The sequence below is a fragment of the Rhinoraja longicauda genome, chromosome 28 (genome assembly GCF_053455715.1).
Source record: "Rhinoraja longicauda isolate Sanriku21f chromosome 28, sRhiLon1.1, whole genome shotgun sequence".
Taxonomy (NCBI): Eukaryota; Metazoa; Chordata; class Chondrichthyes; order Rajiformes; family Arhynchobatidae; genus Rhinoraja; species Rhinoraja longicauda.
This window is the reverse complement of record NC_135980.1, coordinates 13,770,605-13,789,846: the sequence shown is the minus strand read 5'-3', so window position 1 is coordinate 13,789,846 and position 19,242 is coordinate 13,770,605. Positions and strand designations below refer to the sequence as shown.

Below are 19,242 nucleotides of genomic sequence, written 5' to 3'. Positions count from 1 at the left end.
TTCTGCTCCTAGATCTTATGAAGTAAAAAGCATGGAGAAAGTAATCAAAATTATAACTGTTGTATCCAACCGTGAACTGTAGGGCTGCTCCACTGACATTTGAAGTAATGATCTAATGGAGGTAGAAAGCAGAGAGCAATTTCCAGTACCAGGGAATGACTATACCTGCAGTGTACCACCACGGGGCCGGCATCTGGAGGATTGCAGGTTTTCACTCTTCTTAGGAATGCTAGGAAGGGAGTGGGATATTCTGGAACGCCATGATCAGGCCAAGCTGTGAACTGAAACTGGCGCACCTCCCTCTTCTCACTGGAGCCGTTCTGAAAAGAAAGACAAAAAAGAACATTTATATTGTGCCCATCCATCACATGTGTTTCAGGACATCCCAAGGTGTGAATGCACTCTTTTGACGTGTAATCACTGCTGACATTGTCGGAAGGAGAGAGGGAATTTGCTCCCAGAAGCAGCAAAGTGACAATCAGCACTTTTTAAAGCAGTTTCCTTGGTAATATGCTAGAATATTAGTTTAGATATTTATGCTTAGGTCATGAGGTGGGATTGCAAGGTACAACCTTCCGACTTATGTTGAAAGGCTGGAGCAATTAGGCTTGTATACACTGGAATTTAGAAGGATGAGGGGGGATCTTATTGAAACATATAAGATAATTAGGGGATTGGACACATTAGAGGCAGGAAACATGTTCCCAATGTTGGGGGAGTCCAGAACAAGGGGCCACAGTTTAAGAATAAGGGGTAGGCCATTTAGAACGGAGATGAGGAAGAACTTTTTCAGTCAGAGAGTGGTGAAGGTGTGGAATTCTCTGCCTCAGAAGGCAGTGGAGGCCAGTTCGTTGGATGCTTTCAAGAGAGAGCTGGATAGAGCTCTTAAGGATAGCGGAGTGAGGGGGTATGGGGAGAAGGCAGGAACGGGGTACTGATTGAGAGTGATCAGCCATGATCGCATTGAATGGCGGTGCTGGCTCGAAGGGCTGAATGGCCTACTCCTGCACCTATTGTCTATTGTCTATTGTCTATTGACTCAGAGACCAAGGTTCTACCTTCTGAGTCATAGCCAAAGGAAGCTTTGGTCCAAGCAAGATGTATTGGACCTGAAATGTTATTGCTGATTCTCTTTTCCACAGACGTTGCCTAGCCTGCTGAGTTTTTCCAGCGTTATCTATAATGTATTTATTTGGTCAGAAATTAGTTTTATTTAAAAAAAAAATCTTTTGCAGAAGACATGGGGTTGTCCCATGGGCAGGTTTAAATAGTAAATGGGTTAAAACAGCAAGATGCACAAAGTGTTTTAGAAAGTTTAAGTTTTGAAAAGGGATACAATTTCTTCAGCAAAAAAAGTGCTGGAGGAACTCAGCTGGTCGGGCAGTACCTGTGAAGGGAATGGACAAACAATGTTTTGAAGAGGGATCCAGATTCGAAAGGTCATCTGTTCCTTCCCTCCACCGATGCTGCCTGACCCACTGAGTTACTCCAGCACTTTGTGCTTTGCTCAAGATTCCAGCATCTGCAGTTTTTATGTCTCCATTTTCTCCAGCTGTTTCAATCAGTTTTTCATGTTATCTATATATTCACATATTAAATTGTTTTGTGTCCAAGACAAGTGCTGCTATTTTGTATGCTCATATGCCACTGATATTGATATCATTTTAATTATACCTTGGGGCATTAATCATGGTAGTTCTGAAATTGTACTACGTGGAATGGGTGCAGTTTGAGGAAATTATTGAGAGGTACACATTGAATAAAAGATAGTGCCTGATCAGTAAAAATGTTTTTCCTAACTCATTAGTTAGAAAATTCTATGAACAATTTCTTCTTCAATGCTATGTGCTTGATATCCTGAATCTGGTGCATATTGGAAAGGGAGCGTTCATTATTGGGCCTTTCGAGGACTACCGAGCCTTCCTTGCGTGTCACAGGCTTTTGCCATTGAGATCTGGAATTTACACATTAAGACACTGAGTTTGGATTTCTAGATCTCAGCAGACTGCAAGCAATATTTTGTTGATAATCTCAGTTTGCAGGGGACTGATAACATGCTGGGGCAGGAGTAGTTTGACTTCTGAGCACACGGGTGCACCACTGAGGTCCCTCTGAGTAAGGGTATGCAATCAGGGCAGCACGGTGGTGCAGCGGTAGAGTTGCTGCCTTACAGCGTTTGCAGCGCTGGAGACCCGGGTTCGATCCCGACTACGGGTGCTGTCTGTACGGAGTTAGTACGTGACAAGCGTGGGTTTTCTCCGAGATCTTCGGTTTCCTCCCACACTCCAAAGACGTACAGGTTCTTAGGTTAATTGTCTCGAGTTTGTATACTTGGTATAAGTGTAAATTGGCCCTAGTATGTGTAGGGTGGCGTTAATGTGCGGGGATCGCTGGTCGGTGCGGACTCGGTGGGCCGAAGGGCCTGTTTCTGCGCTGTATCTCTAAACTAATCATATGCAAGCAATGAGTGGCGAGATGATCCCAGTAGTATCACATCGAGGAGCACGCAAAAACAGGACAAAATCAAAATGCAAATGAGTTGCTGTGAAAGGAAATGATTTCACAAAAGCAGAAACCTACTTGAATGACAAGCGCTCATTAATACATTGTAATTGTGTGCTTGAATATAATATTTCAAACATCTTTATCCTTTGTTTCCTAAAAGCCTGAAGCGGTTCACATTGCCCAGCTTACGTTGACTTGTTCCAAAACCCGCATGGTTGTAGGCAGGTTACCTGTAGCCTTGCGGGAGCCAAGCACAATATTCAGCAGGTCTGGGATGCTTGGTTACTTTGAGGAATTGTCACTGTTCCAAGCAATCATCAATATTTGTCTACATCCTTGGACACCAACTCTTTCATCATCAATAACAAGTCAGCTCCGCTGCCAGATACCAGCTCTTCCATTAACCACATACTGTTACTCTCATTCTAAGAAACCAGCTCTCCATTAACCACACACTGTTCACCCCATCCTAAGATACCAACTCCTCATTAATTACAACTGCACAAATACGCTGTTGACTTGAGATACCAGCTCCTTCCTCACCCACACACACAGCCTCTTCCACTATCAGACACTACTCCCTCCATTTTTTTTTCATTTTTAACAGTTTAAACCAGCATCTGCAGTTCCTTCATACACTAATCCCTCCATCCTCTATTACACACTCCCTCGTACTGACGATATACTAGCAATAATCCAACAAAGATTCCGTTCAACCCTCAGATGCCAAACCCTTCACCTGTTCTATTCTCAGGGAAGAGCTCCTCCAAGTCCATTGGAGTTTGTCCTATTGTTTTTTAAGAAAAACATCTCTCTCGAGTCCTTTTTCGCAACCAGCCATTCACGGGTCTAGAGTATGTTAATTGGGAGAATTAGTTACCTTGTGTAGGCAGAAATTTCGAACACAGAAGGTGGCCAACTCAATGGTGTCCAACAGAGTCACCTGTATCATTCCGTAGGTATCTGTTCCTCGGCTGGGCCAGTATTGGTCACACTTCACCTGAACAAGAGACACAAATAGTAAGGAGGGTCCATTGAGACAATATTTCTTACAAATCGCAGTTACAGGTAGTGTGATTAAGACACCAGTACGTAGGGAGTGGGTAATCATACCTGGTGTAGATGCCAGTCCAGAGTAATAGGTAATACATGTCTGTGCAAATACACTCATTGTACGGAATGTAGTTCAAACAAGAATGTATCAATAGAAGCAGGAGTAGGTGCTTTGCATCATTTAGGCTGTTTAATAACATTGTGGTTTATCCACTAGCTCAGTACTGCTTTTCTCCACTAACTCCATATTCTTTGATTTCATTCATATTGCAGAATATCAACCCCTGTTGTGAATACATTCTGTCACCGAGTCTCAATTCTTGTAAGTAGAGAATAACAAAAGTTCACCCCTCTTTGGTTGAAGAAATGTCCTCTCATTTTGTTTGATAGATGCATGGAGACTCAGTGTACAGGAGCAGTTCTAGATTCCTCTCCAAAATCACTAGGTACAAGCAGCAAGCAGCAGTACTCAATTAGACATTGGATACAGGCAGGCAGGGATGGACATCTGCACAGAGATTTAATGTGCAGCTGGCATAAGTATCTGTACAGACTAAAGACATAGATACCTGCTCAGAAACGCTTGTCGTGGGCATTGATAAAGTATCAGGCTACAAGGGATCTGTAGCAATCAGAGCATCATGAAATGCATACAAATGCAATTCAAGGCAGGTGTGGTGGAGGTGGGACAATGGGATAAAATTGTTCAAACTGCCGAGAGCAACTTTGGGATTGGTCTGCAGTAAACTGTGATCTGAGCCTATTGTTAGGGTTGGGGGAGGTCAGGTCTGAAGTCCCTCTGAGATGGAATGGCTAACATCCTACCTGACTGACCTCCTCCACAGACACACTCCCACACGCACCCTCCGCTCTGCTGCTGCTAACCTCCTGTCCCCCCCCATCCGGACCAAACTCAGATCCTGGGGGGACAGGGCCTTCTCCATCGCTGCTCCCACCCTCTGGAACTCGCTGCCCCAAACCGTCAGAGACTCCTCCTCACTCACCACATTCAAAACATGACTGAAGTCCCACTTGTTCAACACCGCCTTCAATCATTGACCGTCGCTCCACCTTATTCTTCCTTTTCTGTTCGTTTATTTATTTATTTTTATGTTTTATCTAGTATGTAATGCGTCTTTGAGTTTCTAGAAAAGCGCTATACAAATGTAATGCATTATTATTATTATTATTATTATCCTCTCCTCACCCATACCTAACTAACGATCCAATAAAAGCAAAATAAAGTATTTGCTGGAAACCTGAAATGAAGGCAGGACACACTGAAAATATACAGTGGGTGCAGTGGAAATACTTTTCCATGGAGATGCTTCAGCAGAGCTGAAATATTAAGCTGCTTTTCTTCCTTCAGATGCTGATAGTCCTGCTGTGAATTTCCAGCGTTTTGTCCTCATCTGTTCCCCGATATCACAGGGCAGCATCACTGGGGTGTCAACTGCACCACATTATTGAATCACATCAGGCTTCTCAGGGTAGCAACTGGGCTATTGTAGGTTTAGGTTTTATTACTGTTATGTGTAGCGAGTTACAGTGAAAAGCTTTCTTTTGCATGCTTTCCAATGAAGTCAGATAACACTGCACATAAATACAATCATGCAAAACTCAAGCACAATAGGTAGAGCGAAGGAAAAGGTACAGAGTACAATATAGTTCTCAGCATTAATACTGGATGCCAAATCCTCTCTGAGGGGCACTGGCTTAATATTAAAGACAGGTCTCCTGCAATTTGCACTCGGGAGCTCACAGTCCCAAGCAGCCAAAGAAGGTTCTGTACTGCTGTTGATGAGAAGAGGGTCGAGGCTGGGTCTCTTTTGCCAAGCTGTGGTTGTGTTTACCTACAGTCAGTCGATTGAAGCCTGTTTTATGTTAAGTGTTGAAAACCACAGCAATCAACCACTACATTGAGCAGAGTAGAGTGGCGGCATTTAACCTTTTATCCAGTTCAGTGGTGTGCATTGAAAAGCAATTCAAGTGATACGGGTTGTTTTACGGTGCTGGGTTTGGCTGTGTGCGTGATCATTATGTGATCCCCATCAAAAGTACCTATTAATCTGTTTTTTGGTGAAGTGATCCCTGGACCAAGTGTTGACCAGGACTCTGAGCTTACCAGTCATACAGAGCGCAGTGGAAATTCACATCTGAATCAGTGTAAGGTGGAACTGCACTCGTCACCATACACCACCCAAGGTTGAGAAGACCACGGCTGCTCGTTATCTACGATCATACATGAAGAATGCATGACCCCCAGATACATATGTGAGGAAGACACAAAATGCTGGAGTAACTCAGCGGGACAGGCAGCATCTCTGGAGAGAAGGAATGGGTGACGTTTCTGGTCGAGACCCTTCTTCAGTCCCGCTGAGTTACTCCAGCATTTTGTGGCGACCTTCGATCTAAACCAGCATCTGCAGTTCTTTCCTACACATATGTGAGGTACTGGGTTGCCAAGATCACAGACGCAGCGGTAGATTTTCTGCCTCACAGTGCCAGATACCCGGGCTCGATCCTGACTACAGGTGCTGTCTGTATGGAGTTTACACCTTCTCCCCGTGACCTGTGTGGGTTTTCTCCAGGAGCTCCGGTTTCCTCCCACAATCCAAAGACGTACTGGTTTGTAGGTCAATTGGCTCTGGTAAAGATTGTAAATTGTCCCTAGTGTGTAGAAGAGTAGGGGGATTGCTGGTCGGCGCGGACCCGGTGAGCCAAAGGGCCTATTTCCACGCGGTATCTCTAAACTAAACTAAGCTAAACAGTATCATCAGTAGAGGAGGGAGTCACAGTGGTGAAAGCAGATCCTGTGATGTGGATTTCCCAAATACTCTGCTGGGAATGTAGATTTATCCATTATTGAGAGATTGCCAGAACTGCTGGCATTTGCTTGATATCTTGATCCAAAACACTGGGTGGAATCATGGGTGGCTTTCGAGGACTACATGACACAATTTGGAGACGAATGCAAAATATATCCTGGGCAGCATTTATTCCGCAACCATCTCTAGGAATGTAAGTTATCTGGTCAACATGTCATTGCTGTTTGCAATTTATGTCATTCCTGCAGCTCAGAAAGGGGCCATTCGGCCCATTACACTTGTGCTGGCCCCTTGAAACAGTGTGGAGTTCAAACTTTCGTGTCGATTTCTTCCCCATCATGCCAAAATTATTTCTCCAAGGATACATCAAATATTGTACGTGGATGTTTGATGATCGTCACAGGCAAGGACAGAGGGCTTGTTTCTGTACTGCACTCTATGGTTCTATGACATCCAATTACATTTTATAAGCACCCCGATCTATTCAGGTACTGAATTCCAGATATTCCATGGGAAGAAAGCTTCATCGTTAACCACCCCTCTCTAATACTTTATCTAAGAACACAGGTTAGGCAAACACAATTTGTTATTAGAGTGGTTATTATTGGTTGTGAAGTCCCAAACTCCCAAAAACATGGAGATGTCCAAGTCTCTAATCATCCTTAATAGTCATAGAGTAATACAGCATGGGAACAGGCCTCTTGGCCTAACTCGTTCTTGACAACCAAGGCGGAAGGGCTTGTTTCTGCGCTGCACACTTGTCCCATTTTCCTGCATTTGACTCATCTCCTTCTAAACCTTTCCTATCCATATAATGGTCCAAAAGCATTTTCAATGTTGTGATTATATTTGCCTCAACCACTTCCTTTGTCAGCTCATTCCATGCATGCACTGTGTGAAAACGTTGCCCCTCAGGTTCCTATTACATCTTTCCCATCTTAACTTAAACCATGTCCCCAACCCTGGGACAAGGCTATGTGCATTCACCCAGCCGAAGGGCATGTGATGTCCTTAACGTTTCACATTTTCAAAACCTGAAATCTGGGCTAAGAATCCTTGAGGAAAGTCCACTCCTACCCGAGATTTTTCCTCCAGTTTTGTCATCATGACGATGGTTGCGCTTCTCTGCTCCCAGACCATCCTCCAGAAATCCCCAAACGTCTCTGGGAGTGGTCCCTGTGTGGCGATGTAGGCATTCTGCTTCCGGTAGCCATCGATGTAGTTTGCATTAATGTAATCACTGCCCGAGATACCTGCCAGTGGGAGCAGAGAGGAGGGGGTTAACAAAAGAATCAATCACATAGTGTGAAAACAGGGAAAGCACTGAAATGATTTCTCCGCTGTTCTCACCAACACTCCCACTCCCTTCAAACATCTTGTTTTTTATTAACTTTACCTGGTTCTGACGAAATATCATCAACCTGAAATGTTAGCTCTGTTTCTCCCTCCACAGATGCTACCTGATCTGCTGAGTACTTTGAACATTTCCTGTCTTTAATTTTGTATCAAGTCTCCCAAACTCTGAATGAATACATCGCACATGAAATGAAAAGTTGAAATGACTGTCTGGCTGTCCATTCAGTTAAAATGTTGGTGCTTCTTACGACACCTTAGGAGGGGCTTGGATAATGCAAGTTGGAGGAAACTGATTCCCCTGTTATTTGCATCGGGAACAAGACATCATGGATGGCCACAACACCGGGTGGCGCCACCAGCACTGGCTGCCTCGCCAACAGTATGTCTGACCTTTCTACTGTTTTTTATTATTTTAAGTATGTGTTAAAGTACGTTTTAGTGTTTCTTGGTTTGTTTTATAGGGGCAGTGGGGGATTTGGGGGAAACTTTTTTTCAATCTCTTACCTCGATGGAGATGCGATTTTTCACCGTATCGTATCTCCGTCCCCACTGCGGCCTAACATCATGGAGTAGTGCGGCCTTTCCTGGACACCAGCCCAGCACTTCAACCCGTAGGTGCTGTGCGGACTTTAACAGTGTGGAGCTGCGATCCTTTGCCGAGGATCGACTGTGGAGAGCTCCAACCGCGGGGCCTGTGGACTTTAACACCGTGAAGCCTGTGGTCTCTGGTAAGAAGTGGCCGACTAGGGAGGTCCAATGCCGCGGAGAGAGTTTCAACCGTCCCGACGCCGGGGTTTCAATCATTCCCACGTGAGGGCTTCGGACATCGGACCATCGGCAGCGGCGACTGCAGATGATTCAACAGCCCCGACCGCGTGTGAACAAAGAGGAAGGTGATTGAACTTTATTACCTTCCATCATAGTGAGGAATGTGGATTCTGCTGTGGTGGATGTTTATGTTAAATTTTATTTTACGTGGCTGTGTGTCTTGTTGCTTTTTACATAGTATGGCTGTATGGTAACTCAAATTTTACTGTACCTTAATTGGTACATGTGACAATTAAATTGAATCTTGAATCTTGAATTCTGAATTCAATATTATTGGCAAAAGAACTAAGCAGGGTTGGGAGAAATGAGGAGATGTAGTTTCACATGATCTGGAATTCACTATCTGAGATGTATTTGGGTCAGATTTTACTAAAACTTTCAATAGAGGAATCAGATGTATATTGAAAAATGGAAAAAAAGCTGGAGAATGGGACTAATCGGGATGATTTTCAAGGAGCTGCTGAAAATGTATTGGACCAAGTAGATTCTTGATGTGGTGTACGATTTTAAGGTCTTGTGTTTGAGAGGACCATCCGGCCCAGAACTAGTGGAAAATCCACTGGATATCAAGGATTTCCAATTAATGAAATTGTAACTTATTTTTGAGAAGGATTATTATGAACAATGCTGTTTTGGTTGTGTTATACTTTCAATGAATGGACACTTGGTTCTGAGTTCTCAGTACTGTAGAGTATTTCCAGAATATATATTGTTTTACTGAGTGTTCATCTCTGAGAGGAGGAGTGAAACATTCATAATACACTCCACCAAGGAAGCCAGGACCTTCAAGAATCATCGTCATTCAGTGCATGGTTCATGTTACCACCCATTCATGCTTCATATCCAGTTCTACTAGATTGCCAACTGCAGCTGCACTTGTCCCAGAAGGATTCATCAGCTCATCTCATGCCACTATCCATCTCACCACTGGTCACCCAACGCATCTAGACTCATGACCATGCAACGTTTGTAATGTTATGGCTGTTTCTTTTAAATTCATTTTTTTAAGGCTCAATGCCAGTATTTGTTGCTCATCCCTAAATACCCTTGGGAAGGCAGTGGTGAGCTACTGTTTTGAAGTGCGGCAGTCCTTCTGGCGAAGGGACCCCCACCGTATTGTTGAGCCTACGTTCAGACCTATGAAAGAATATGCTTACAAATCAGGATGGGTGTGTGACTTCACGGGGAACCTGCAGGTGGGGCTGTTGCCATGTGGCTGAAGACCTTGTTCTTAGTGACAGAGGTTGTGGGTTTGGGGGTGATTTATGATTCTTAACTGTCAACCAAATAGCCTTTTCATATTCACTAGTTTGATAACAACTTAAAAAAAATTATTCAAAAGAAATGCAAAATCCACCCACAAATGTGGTTAATGCATTTCCTTGGTTGTATTGCAGACAGCTTATAGCAATGTCCAGGAGGTTCCCGGAGCATATGCCCTTTGAATGCTTTCTACTCCAAGGTGTTGACGTTCTTAGAATTCACCTTCCATCTAGGATTGGTGCCTGCACTCTTCAATGATCTCAGCATTAAAAAAGCACAAATATAGGTCACATTTCCGTGTCATGAACCTCCTATGTTTGGGGATAGATGGGAAACTGGCAGTAAAACGGGCAGCGATCAGTAATGTCGGCAAGGGAAGGTGGTCCCAGTGTAGAAATGATGAAAAACAGGAAAATAGAAGGAAAGAGTTCAATCTCACTCCATTCATAGAGGGACAAAACCACTTTGAAATATAAAGCAGCACTAATCTCCAAAGAAAAGCTTTTTGCTGTTCCCTTTCAACAGCTAAATCCAGCATAACTGCATGACATGTATTCACCCTTATGGCTTTCACTGTGCACACATAATCTCTCCATTGCTACAACATTTCCATACTTGTGTAATTAAGCACTAAGGACAACCTTTCTGCACATACAGTATGCTTACAACTCAATTCTACTTTTAAAGTTAGCTAGGAACTTTGGTGCAGGGGGCATTCAGTGCATGGGACCTTAAATTGACATATTCATGAAGGGTTATTCATTCAGGTGAGAATAGTCAGATAAGTTTAGGGAGACAGCATGGAAACAGGTCCATTGGCCCACTGACCAGCGATCCCCGCACACCAACACTATCCTACACACACTAGGGACAATTTTACATTCATACCAAGCCAATTAACCTTCAAACCTGTACGTCTTTCGAGTGTGCGAGGAAACCGAAGATCTCGGTGAAAACCCACATAGTCACGGGGAGAAACTACAAATTCCGTACAGACAGCACCTGTAGTCGGGATCGAACCTGGGTCTCTGACGCTGTAAGCATTGTAAAGCAGCAACTCTGCCGCTGCGCCACCATGCCGCCCTGATTTCCTGATCAACATTCCTCTCATGAAAAACCCAGGCAAAGGAAACCTATCTCCAGGCATAGCCAATGTGGGTAATATTATTTTGGACAACTCTGCTTGAAATATGGTCACTTGCAACTCCCCTAAAAAACAGAGTCACCTACTCTTGACCTCTCCCTCATTCTTCCACCATCTCTTTCCGTCTTCCTTAAAACATAAATATGGAATCGTAACATTTGTATGAAGATGATTCGGGATTGCTCAAGCATGTGTAAGAAATAATATCTTAATCAAATTCATCCATGGGTGTGAGTCCTTGTAGCTTGCAGCACTTGTTACACAACAAACACTAGGATGATCATCAGGACATAAAGGTAGAGGGATCAGATAGACACATGAGGAGGCCAACAGTGCTGACAAAGCCACCAGGCATTAAGAGTACTGTGGAGTGCTTAGCGAGTGGGTTTTTAGACATAATTAGGCTGCGGTGCTCCCATAATTAACAATATTACTAACCACGCCTTTTAGGACATTATGGACATGAAAGGATATAGTTAAATGCAAGTTCTATCAGTGTTACTGCAAGTGCTAACTCAAATGGTTGGACTTGTCTCAACTCCCTGACAAACTAGCCTTAATTTCCAAGAGCCATTTCATGAATGGCATTTCCGTGTAGTACGAGGGGGACGACGATGGTTGATTTGGGACCGGGTCTTGAGATCCTTCAGGGATGGGATGAAGAAAACTGTCCGGAATGCGATGGGGGAGAAAGGCAAAAGGAAGAAAATAAAAATAGTGCTTGATTTCTAAGATGCTAGATGGAAAAAAATAATGTACAACAGGCCACAATTCAGGCAGTCGCAAAGCAATACAAGGCAGTGTGGTGTTTCAACAATGAACAGCCACTTCCCTCTGAATATATTTCTGCCAAACATGAAATAGTGGATAAACTCAAGTCCTCGGGCTCAACAGCTTTCAAGGAGTTAATGGAGAGTCATCAAAGGTCATCTCAAGCCTATATTCTGCCTCCTCGCCATAAAGGAAAGCCAATTTTAACTTGTGTCATTTGCTAAATTGATTGGGCCCTAGTACATTACTATATCGCCCCATAGCATGTTTTTTCAGAAGCTGAGTGTTCCAATTCATCATCCATATTATGATGCATGACCTGATTCCTACAAGCTCCCTCTGTTATGGCTAAGTAATTTCCAAGCTTGGCCCAGACCGGCCATCAGCTCTAATTACTTGCGCCTCCAAGACAATCAATTCCCTTACTGACAAAAGGTTCCTCATTACATTTTCCCAGAAATATACAACGTAAATCACACAGAAATCAGTTGCGTAATAGATCAGCGAGACTCTAAAAAGATACTCCGAGCTTTGCTGCATTGTCAGTGTGTTCCTTCACACTGAAAGAAGCTCGTTTTATATTTCTCTCTCGATTGAAATACTTTGCTTAATAAAAGATAATGCACATTATTAGGGATGGCAAACTGGCTTCAATGGAGTACAGTCCGTAGGGCGCAAAGTAGGCATTAGATTTGTATTGATGGCGTAATTAAAATTGTCAATTAAAGCCTCGGTATTGTCACTGAAGACTGGCAGTCAAGGGGATGTGCACCTCAGCATTTTGTACCCTCAAAATATGTTTTGGAATGCCTGGAAGATGAGTCGGGAGATTGGCGTGGGGGGGCTGAGTATTTGCCTATTTGCACGTGTGGACACTTTGTCATTAAAAGTAGTGGGTATAAGGACCTACTATTTTGTACATCAACACAAGGTAAGTCACATAGGTGTATTGTAGGGTTTGGAGTAGGACGAGAGGGGCAAACCTAGTTCTTACAGCAAGTACGTTGGAAAGTTCAGTTACCATGGTGGAAAACTGCTTCATCTGATTATGGAGTATTGCAGCTACTTTAGAGAGTCTATGTTGTTGCACGCGATGTCATTATCGTTCTCTACCGCTCCTCCATTTGCAGACCAATTTTTGAATGAGTCACTGTGGCCACTCCACATGTTATGTAGTGAACAAATTAGTTAGTTACTTGAACTCTAGTGGCCTGGATCTTGTTGGAAAAATGAACAGGCTCAGAAATTCCAGTGCACCCAGAGAAATAATGACCGTTTGGCCACAGTCATCACAGACGAGGCAAAGTCTATTTTTGTGGGATAAAACATATTGTCCATTCCTTCTCTCTCAAGGCTGGGTTTTTAAGATGGGGCCTGTGGCTACGGGACAGGGTGGGAGCAAAGAAGACCAGCGGACGTACATCCAAGATGGCGCTGAAGCCTGAAGCACAACATTGCTGATGTACAAATTACCAGTCATTTCAGGCCTTAAGGAATATGTTACGAGTTGCCAATCTACAAATCTTGTAGGTCAGCTTATCCCAGTTCTCCATCTTCTTCACACATACAACAGTTTTCCATCATCAATGCTCTTTGAAACTGAAGGATGCCAGAGAACATCTCACTAATCAGGCTTGACTCAAGATGCTCCATCGAAGCAAAGCCCAGCCCTGGAGCTCACGGCCTCAAAGTGAGTAATCTGCCTCTCAAACCCTCCTGCCTGCTCCTGACCCTTTAATATATCGATCCAGTATCTTTCAAAGCTCGGATGCTTCAAAATTCACACTGCTTGTTATAACTCATTCACATGAGTTGAAAACTATGATCCTCTCAATGTTAAATTTTGCTCTATCCATGTACAATCTACAATCATCTAAAATCTAAACCTGGTGCCAGGAAACTACTGCTTCTAATTTGCTATATCATCTCTTTTGATGTCACCTGTAATGTGTCCAATGATGTCACTCCCTTCTCCCATGTTCCTCAATAACCCTGATTGAATTCTCTAATTTTAGATAACTACCGACAAACAAGCCTTCCTTCCTTCCTTACACCACTCTCCTCTTCCCTGGGCTCCATTTGGACTCGTACCCAATTTTCTTCTTCCCCTCCCACTTTCCACTTATATTTCTTCCTCTGCCATCACAATTTGCACCTTTTCTATCCTTATCTCACATCATGTCTTTTAATCTCTGGCCTTTGTCTAACCATCTGCTCATCAAAAACCAAACCTCCCCTCACCTGTTTCCACCTGTCATTAGCCAGGCTTTGTCCTGCTCCTACTCTCTTCTAGCTTTCTCACCCTCACCCCAATCAAACTGAAGAAGGGCCTGATCAGTCTGGAATCAGTCTGACCAGAAACGTCGCCTATCCATGTTCTCCAGAGATGCTGCCTGACCCGCAGAGTTCCTCAATAAAAGACGCTGCAACCAAATTTATTTTGCACCACACACTGATACATGCCTTTTCTCTAATTTCTCTAATTTACCAATTGAACTTCTTGCTTGACAAGAAGTAATGGCTTTGCAGAATTTTTATTTTTGTGTACAGCTCTTGTTTTGTTTCTTAACATCTCCACATAAGGAATGCCAATGGAAACTTAAGGTAAATGCCATTTTGTAGATAATTATTAAAAGATTAAGGGCGGCATAGTGGCGCAGTGGTAGAGTTGTTGCCTCACAGCACCAGTGACCTGGGTTTGATCCTGACCTCGAGTACTGTCTGAGCGGAATTGTGTGCACGTGTGTTTTCTCCAGGTGCTCCATTTGTCTCCCACATCCCAAAGACGTGCGAGTTTGTAGGCTAATAAGCTTCTGTAAAAAAAATGTCCCTTGTATGTTGGATGTAACTAATGGATGTGTGATCGCTGGTCAGCGTGGACTTGGTGGGCCGAAGGACCTGTTTCCACGCTGTGTTTCTAATTTAAACTAAACTATACTAGATGCACCTGGACTATCAAAACAGCAGAGGCATTGGCCTCAGGGTAATTTAACCACAAATAGCCCCAAAGTCATTTAATGACAACTCTTCTGTGAAGGTCAATGGTTTAATGACAGATCAGTCATCTCATGAGAATATAGGGACATTCCTTTCAACAAATACCATAATTAAGCATCCTGTTAGCAACATGGTGGAATACTAGGCCAGGAGTTCCTAATCTAGCAGTGAAATGCAACAGCAACACCAAAAACAGAAAGTGCTTAAAAAAAAGGCATTTTTCCCCCCTTTAAATTAGATTGTTCAAACCTCCAGCAGTAACAACGGCAGAGTACAATGGGGCAGCTGGAGGGCAAACTTTGGATTCTGCATAATGTGCCAGCTGTACCACTGTTTCATTAAAACTATTTTAATCAGTTTCTTTAAGACTGATTTCTGTTTTAATTAAAATGATCAGGATATTTCCCATTCCTCTCCCTCGTTCTGCATGCCACCTTGAATGTTCTCAAATGCCAGTGATCATTACAGCAGCTGTCCAAAAACATGCCTGAAAAGATTAAACTCCAACGGTAACAAGCTCCTTCCATTCATTCCCTTTGTTCCCTCTGTCACAGGATACTCCGGCCTAATGTTGAGAGAACTAAGGCTCGGGAGTGAAAACTGTAAAGATTTGACGATGAATTAGATTTGTGCCAAATAAATCTTACATCTGACCAGCCCGGTAGTTCAATATTTAAGGGAACCGTATCCCAAATGGGCCCACTATCAGGTTATTGCAATTGCATGCAAATTGTAATTGGGCTGTAAAGAGACCATAAGTCCACTTACTGCATCCACCACTGTAAATTCCAAGGGCAAATTGATCATCAGGTCTCCCTCCCTCTTCAATGGCTCAGAGAATTAAGAGCAGCGGGCAATATGAAACTGAGGCACACACATACACACGGGGACGCACACACACACACACACACGCACACAAAACATAAGGTCACATGCACGTGCACGCACATACACACACAAACACAGGTACAACACCCATAGCCACCTCCGAGTATCTGGAAACATACACACAGACACACAAGCACACACACATACACATTGGTGGTGAATCTGTGGAATTCTTTGCAAAGTCAGTGGATATATTTAAGGCAGAGATAGATAGATTCTTGATTAGTACGGGTGTCGGAGGTTATGGGATGAAGGCAGGAGAATGGGGTTAGGAGGGAGAGATAGATCAGCCATGATTTAATGGCGGAATAGACTCGATGGGCCGAATGGCCTAATTCTACTCCTATCACATGATTTGCATTTGCACACACACACACACACACAAGCATACACATACATACACAAACTGAATGGCCTAATTCTGCTCCTATCACTTATGACCTTGTGACACACTTGAACATTCACACAATGACACATATATCTATGCACAAACATGCACAAAACATGCATGCACACGTGGATATGGCCACACACATGCACACACTCCCTTACCAAGCAGGACTTCAGAACAGTCAGGAAAGAACAAATAAATACGTGAAACTCAAGAGATGTGCATCAAATGCACTGCATGCCTGATTGCCTGAATCAGTGATCAATTTAATTTCAGTGGCAAATTTGATTACTGTTCATTACTGTGATTCCTGGGTGTCCAGATTACCAAACCTCACGCATAATTTCCTAAAATACTCCAGAACAACTCAACCGTACAGCAGAGTTCATGGCATTTCTCGCCAACGTTCCATCTTCCATTGAACTGAACGTCGATAAATATTCAGCTTTGGACAGCACAACTAACATTGGACAACACCATCATAGAGTCATCGAGTGACACAGTGTGGAAACAGGCCCTTCGGCCCACCTTGCCCACACCGGCCAACGTGTCCCAGTTACACTAGTCCCACCTGCCAGCATTTGGTCCATATCCCTCCAAACCTGCCCTATCCATGCATCTGGGAGTTCAGAAGACCTGAAAAATTGTTTGGAGAATACAGTGAAATGATCCATTAGATAGAGGAGTGTGTAAATAGAAGGGGAAGTAGTGCAATTAAAATCAAACTGTTCTGAAAACAATACCAGTATCGAGTGACCTCAGTTTTTGGCCTAAAAAAAGAACTAATAAGAGGAAGAAAGAGAGATGGAATAATGGGACCAGACAGAAGTGATGAGAATCAAAGGAAATTGGTACAGGCAGCTAGTCTCTAGGGCCTGCATGCTGTCCAGGAAGATGTTTAGTGACCTCAGAAGATTACTAAAGTTAAATGTAATAATTGTGAATGATTTTTAACTTTATATTAATAGAGATTCTAAGAACATTTTGTTGACGTAACATGAAATTGTACAAAGAAATTCTATAATATAATCTGTGAACGAAATAAAATGCCAGGACTCATACATATAGAGCAATTGCAATATATATCATCAGTGAATCTTGAAATATATACATATATATTCAGACATATTTCCAATATTCATCAAATAAACCGTTTTGTGACTGAAAATACCAAGCAATTTTGGGATGCAGGAAAATATTGCCACTGCACAGCAACAATGAAGCATGACACGTAACATAACAAGTTACGGTAGCGCAGCGGTAGAGTTGCTGCTTTACAGCGAATGCAGCGCCGGAGACTCAGGTTCGATCCTGACTACGGGTGCTGCACTGTAAGGAGTTTGTACGTTCTCCCCGTGACCTGCGTGGGTTTTCTCCGAGATCTTCGGTTTCCTCCCACACTCCAAAGACGTACAGGTATGTAGGTTAATTGGCTGGGTAAATGTAAAAATTGTCCCTAGTGGGTGTAGGATAGTGTTAATGTACGGGGATCGCTGGGCGGCACGGACTTGGTGGGCCGAAAAGGCCTGTTTCCGGCTGTATATATACGATATGATATGATATACCTCCTTGTATTTACACACATACTTCAGATATTGTTAAAAGAATAGAAAAGCGAAAAGGATGGTGCCTAACAGAAAACATACATCCGGAGGAACTGGGGTAAGGTAGCAGGTGGAAATAAGTTCTCAACAATAGACAATAGACAATAGGTGTAGGAGTAGGCCATTCGGCCCTTCGAGCCAGCACCGCCATTCAATGTGATCATGGCTGATCATTATCAATTGGAACCCCGTTCCTGCCTTCTCCCCATACCCCCTGACACCGTTATCCTTAAGAGCTCTATCTAGCTCTCTCTTGAATGCATTCAGAGACTTGGCCTCCACTGCCTTCTGAGGCAGTGAATTCCACAGATCTGACTGAAACAGAAATCTCACATAAACTAAGAGCAACAAATTAAAATGCTGGAGGAACTCATTTGGGTCAAGCAGCATCTGTGGAGACAAAGGGATGGTCGATGTTTTGATTTGACATGACAAGCTTTATTGCATATATTTATGAAGTGAATATATTGACAAGGGCTTGGGCCTTCTGGTGGCAGTAACTGTGTGCCATGTTTATGCCAACATCTGCAATATTCTTAGCATCAATGATTGAGTGTGTCTATTTAATGAAAAGTTATATGCAGCTTTAGGATTTTCGACTACACTAGCTCAAAATATGTCAACATTGAGCCATATTATTGTTTTTTAGATATTAATAATAAGATTCCCATGCCATTGTTATGGGGAAGATTCCAACCTAGGTCCCAGGAAGATACATTGTCCCAGTCAGCCATTTGCTCCAGCCCTTTATTGGGAAGCGAATCTTCATTTGTGAACATAGAGCATAGAACATTGCAGCAAAGGAATAGGCCCTTTGCCCTATACAATATCTCTGCTAAATATGATATCAACTTAAAGAAATCCCTTCTGCCTGCACGTGCCCCATATTTCTCCATTGCCTGCATATCCATCTGTCTATTTAAAAGTTTCTTCAGCATTCCCCATCACCCCTGGGACTCTGTGGATTTTGGGATTCCAGAGAGATCACTCTCTCCATGGATGTCTTCCTGTTCCCACCCCTTTCTGCTTTCCATAGAGACCACTTCTCATCTTTCTTTTTCTTACATCCTTTAGTCACCTTTTTGTCTCAAGCCTTTGCCACTTTCTCCACCCATCTGCCAATCACCCACCCTTACCTGTATCCACCTATCACTTGCCAGGACTTGCCCCATCCCCACCTCTCTGTTCCAGCTTTCTTCCCTCTATTCCATCAGTTTGAAGAAGGCTCCTGGCCTGAAACGTTGTCTGTCCATACACTCTACAGATGCTGCCAGACCCGTTGAGTTCCTCCAGCACTTTGTTTTTGCTCACTAATTCTTCTGCACCCATCACATCTTTTCTGTTATGGGGCAACAAGAAATGCACACAATACTACAAATGCAACCTGAACATAGTTCTATAAAGCTGCAACATGATTTTGTAGCTCATATATTCAATGCCCCAACTCTTATATTCAAGGCAGCATAGCGTATGCCTTCTTTACCATTTTATCTACTTGTGTTGGTATTTTCAGTGGAGACGGTGCAAAATTGGTTCCTTGCAGAAAGACAAAATAAAAATGAAGCTTACACAGAAAGATGGGCATTGTCACAGAATTGGGAATCCATAGCACTG

General features: G+C 43.2%; 1 protein-coding gene across 1 annotated transcript in view; it reads right to left on the bottom strand.

The window, feature by feature from the left end:
• Positions 1-19,242, bottom strand: part of LOC144607402 (receptor-type tyrosine-protein phosphatase delta-like) — a 391,326-nt gene that overhangs the window by 35,675 nt on the left and 336,409 nt on the right. Inside the window, exons 26-28 of the mRNA XM_078424233.1 lie at positions 7,464-7,639; positions 3,386-3,505; positions 166-320 (exon numbers count right to left, since the gene is read on the bottom strand). Coding sequence (XP_078280359.1) covers positions 166-320; positions 3,386-3,505; positions 7,464-7,639 — 451 coding nt within the window. The remainder of the gene's footprint in view (positions 1-165; positions 321-3,385; positions 3,506-7,463; positions 7,640-19,242) is intronic.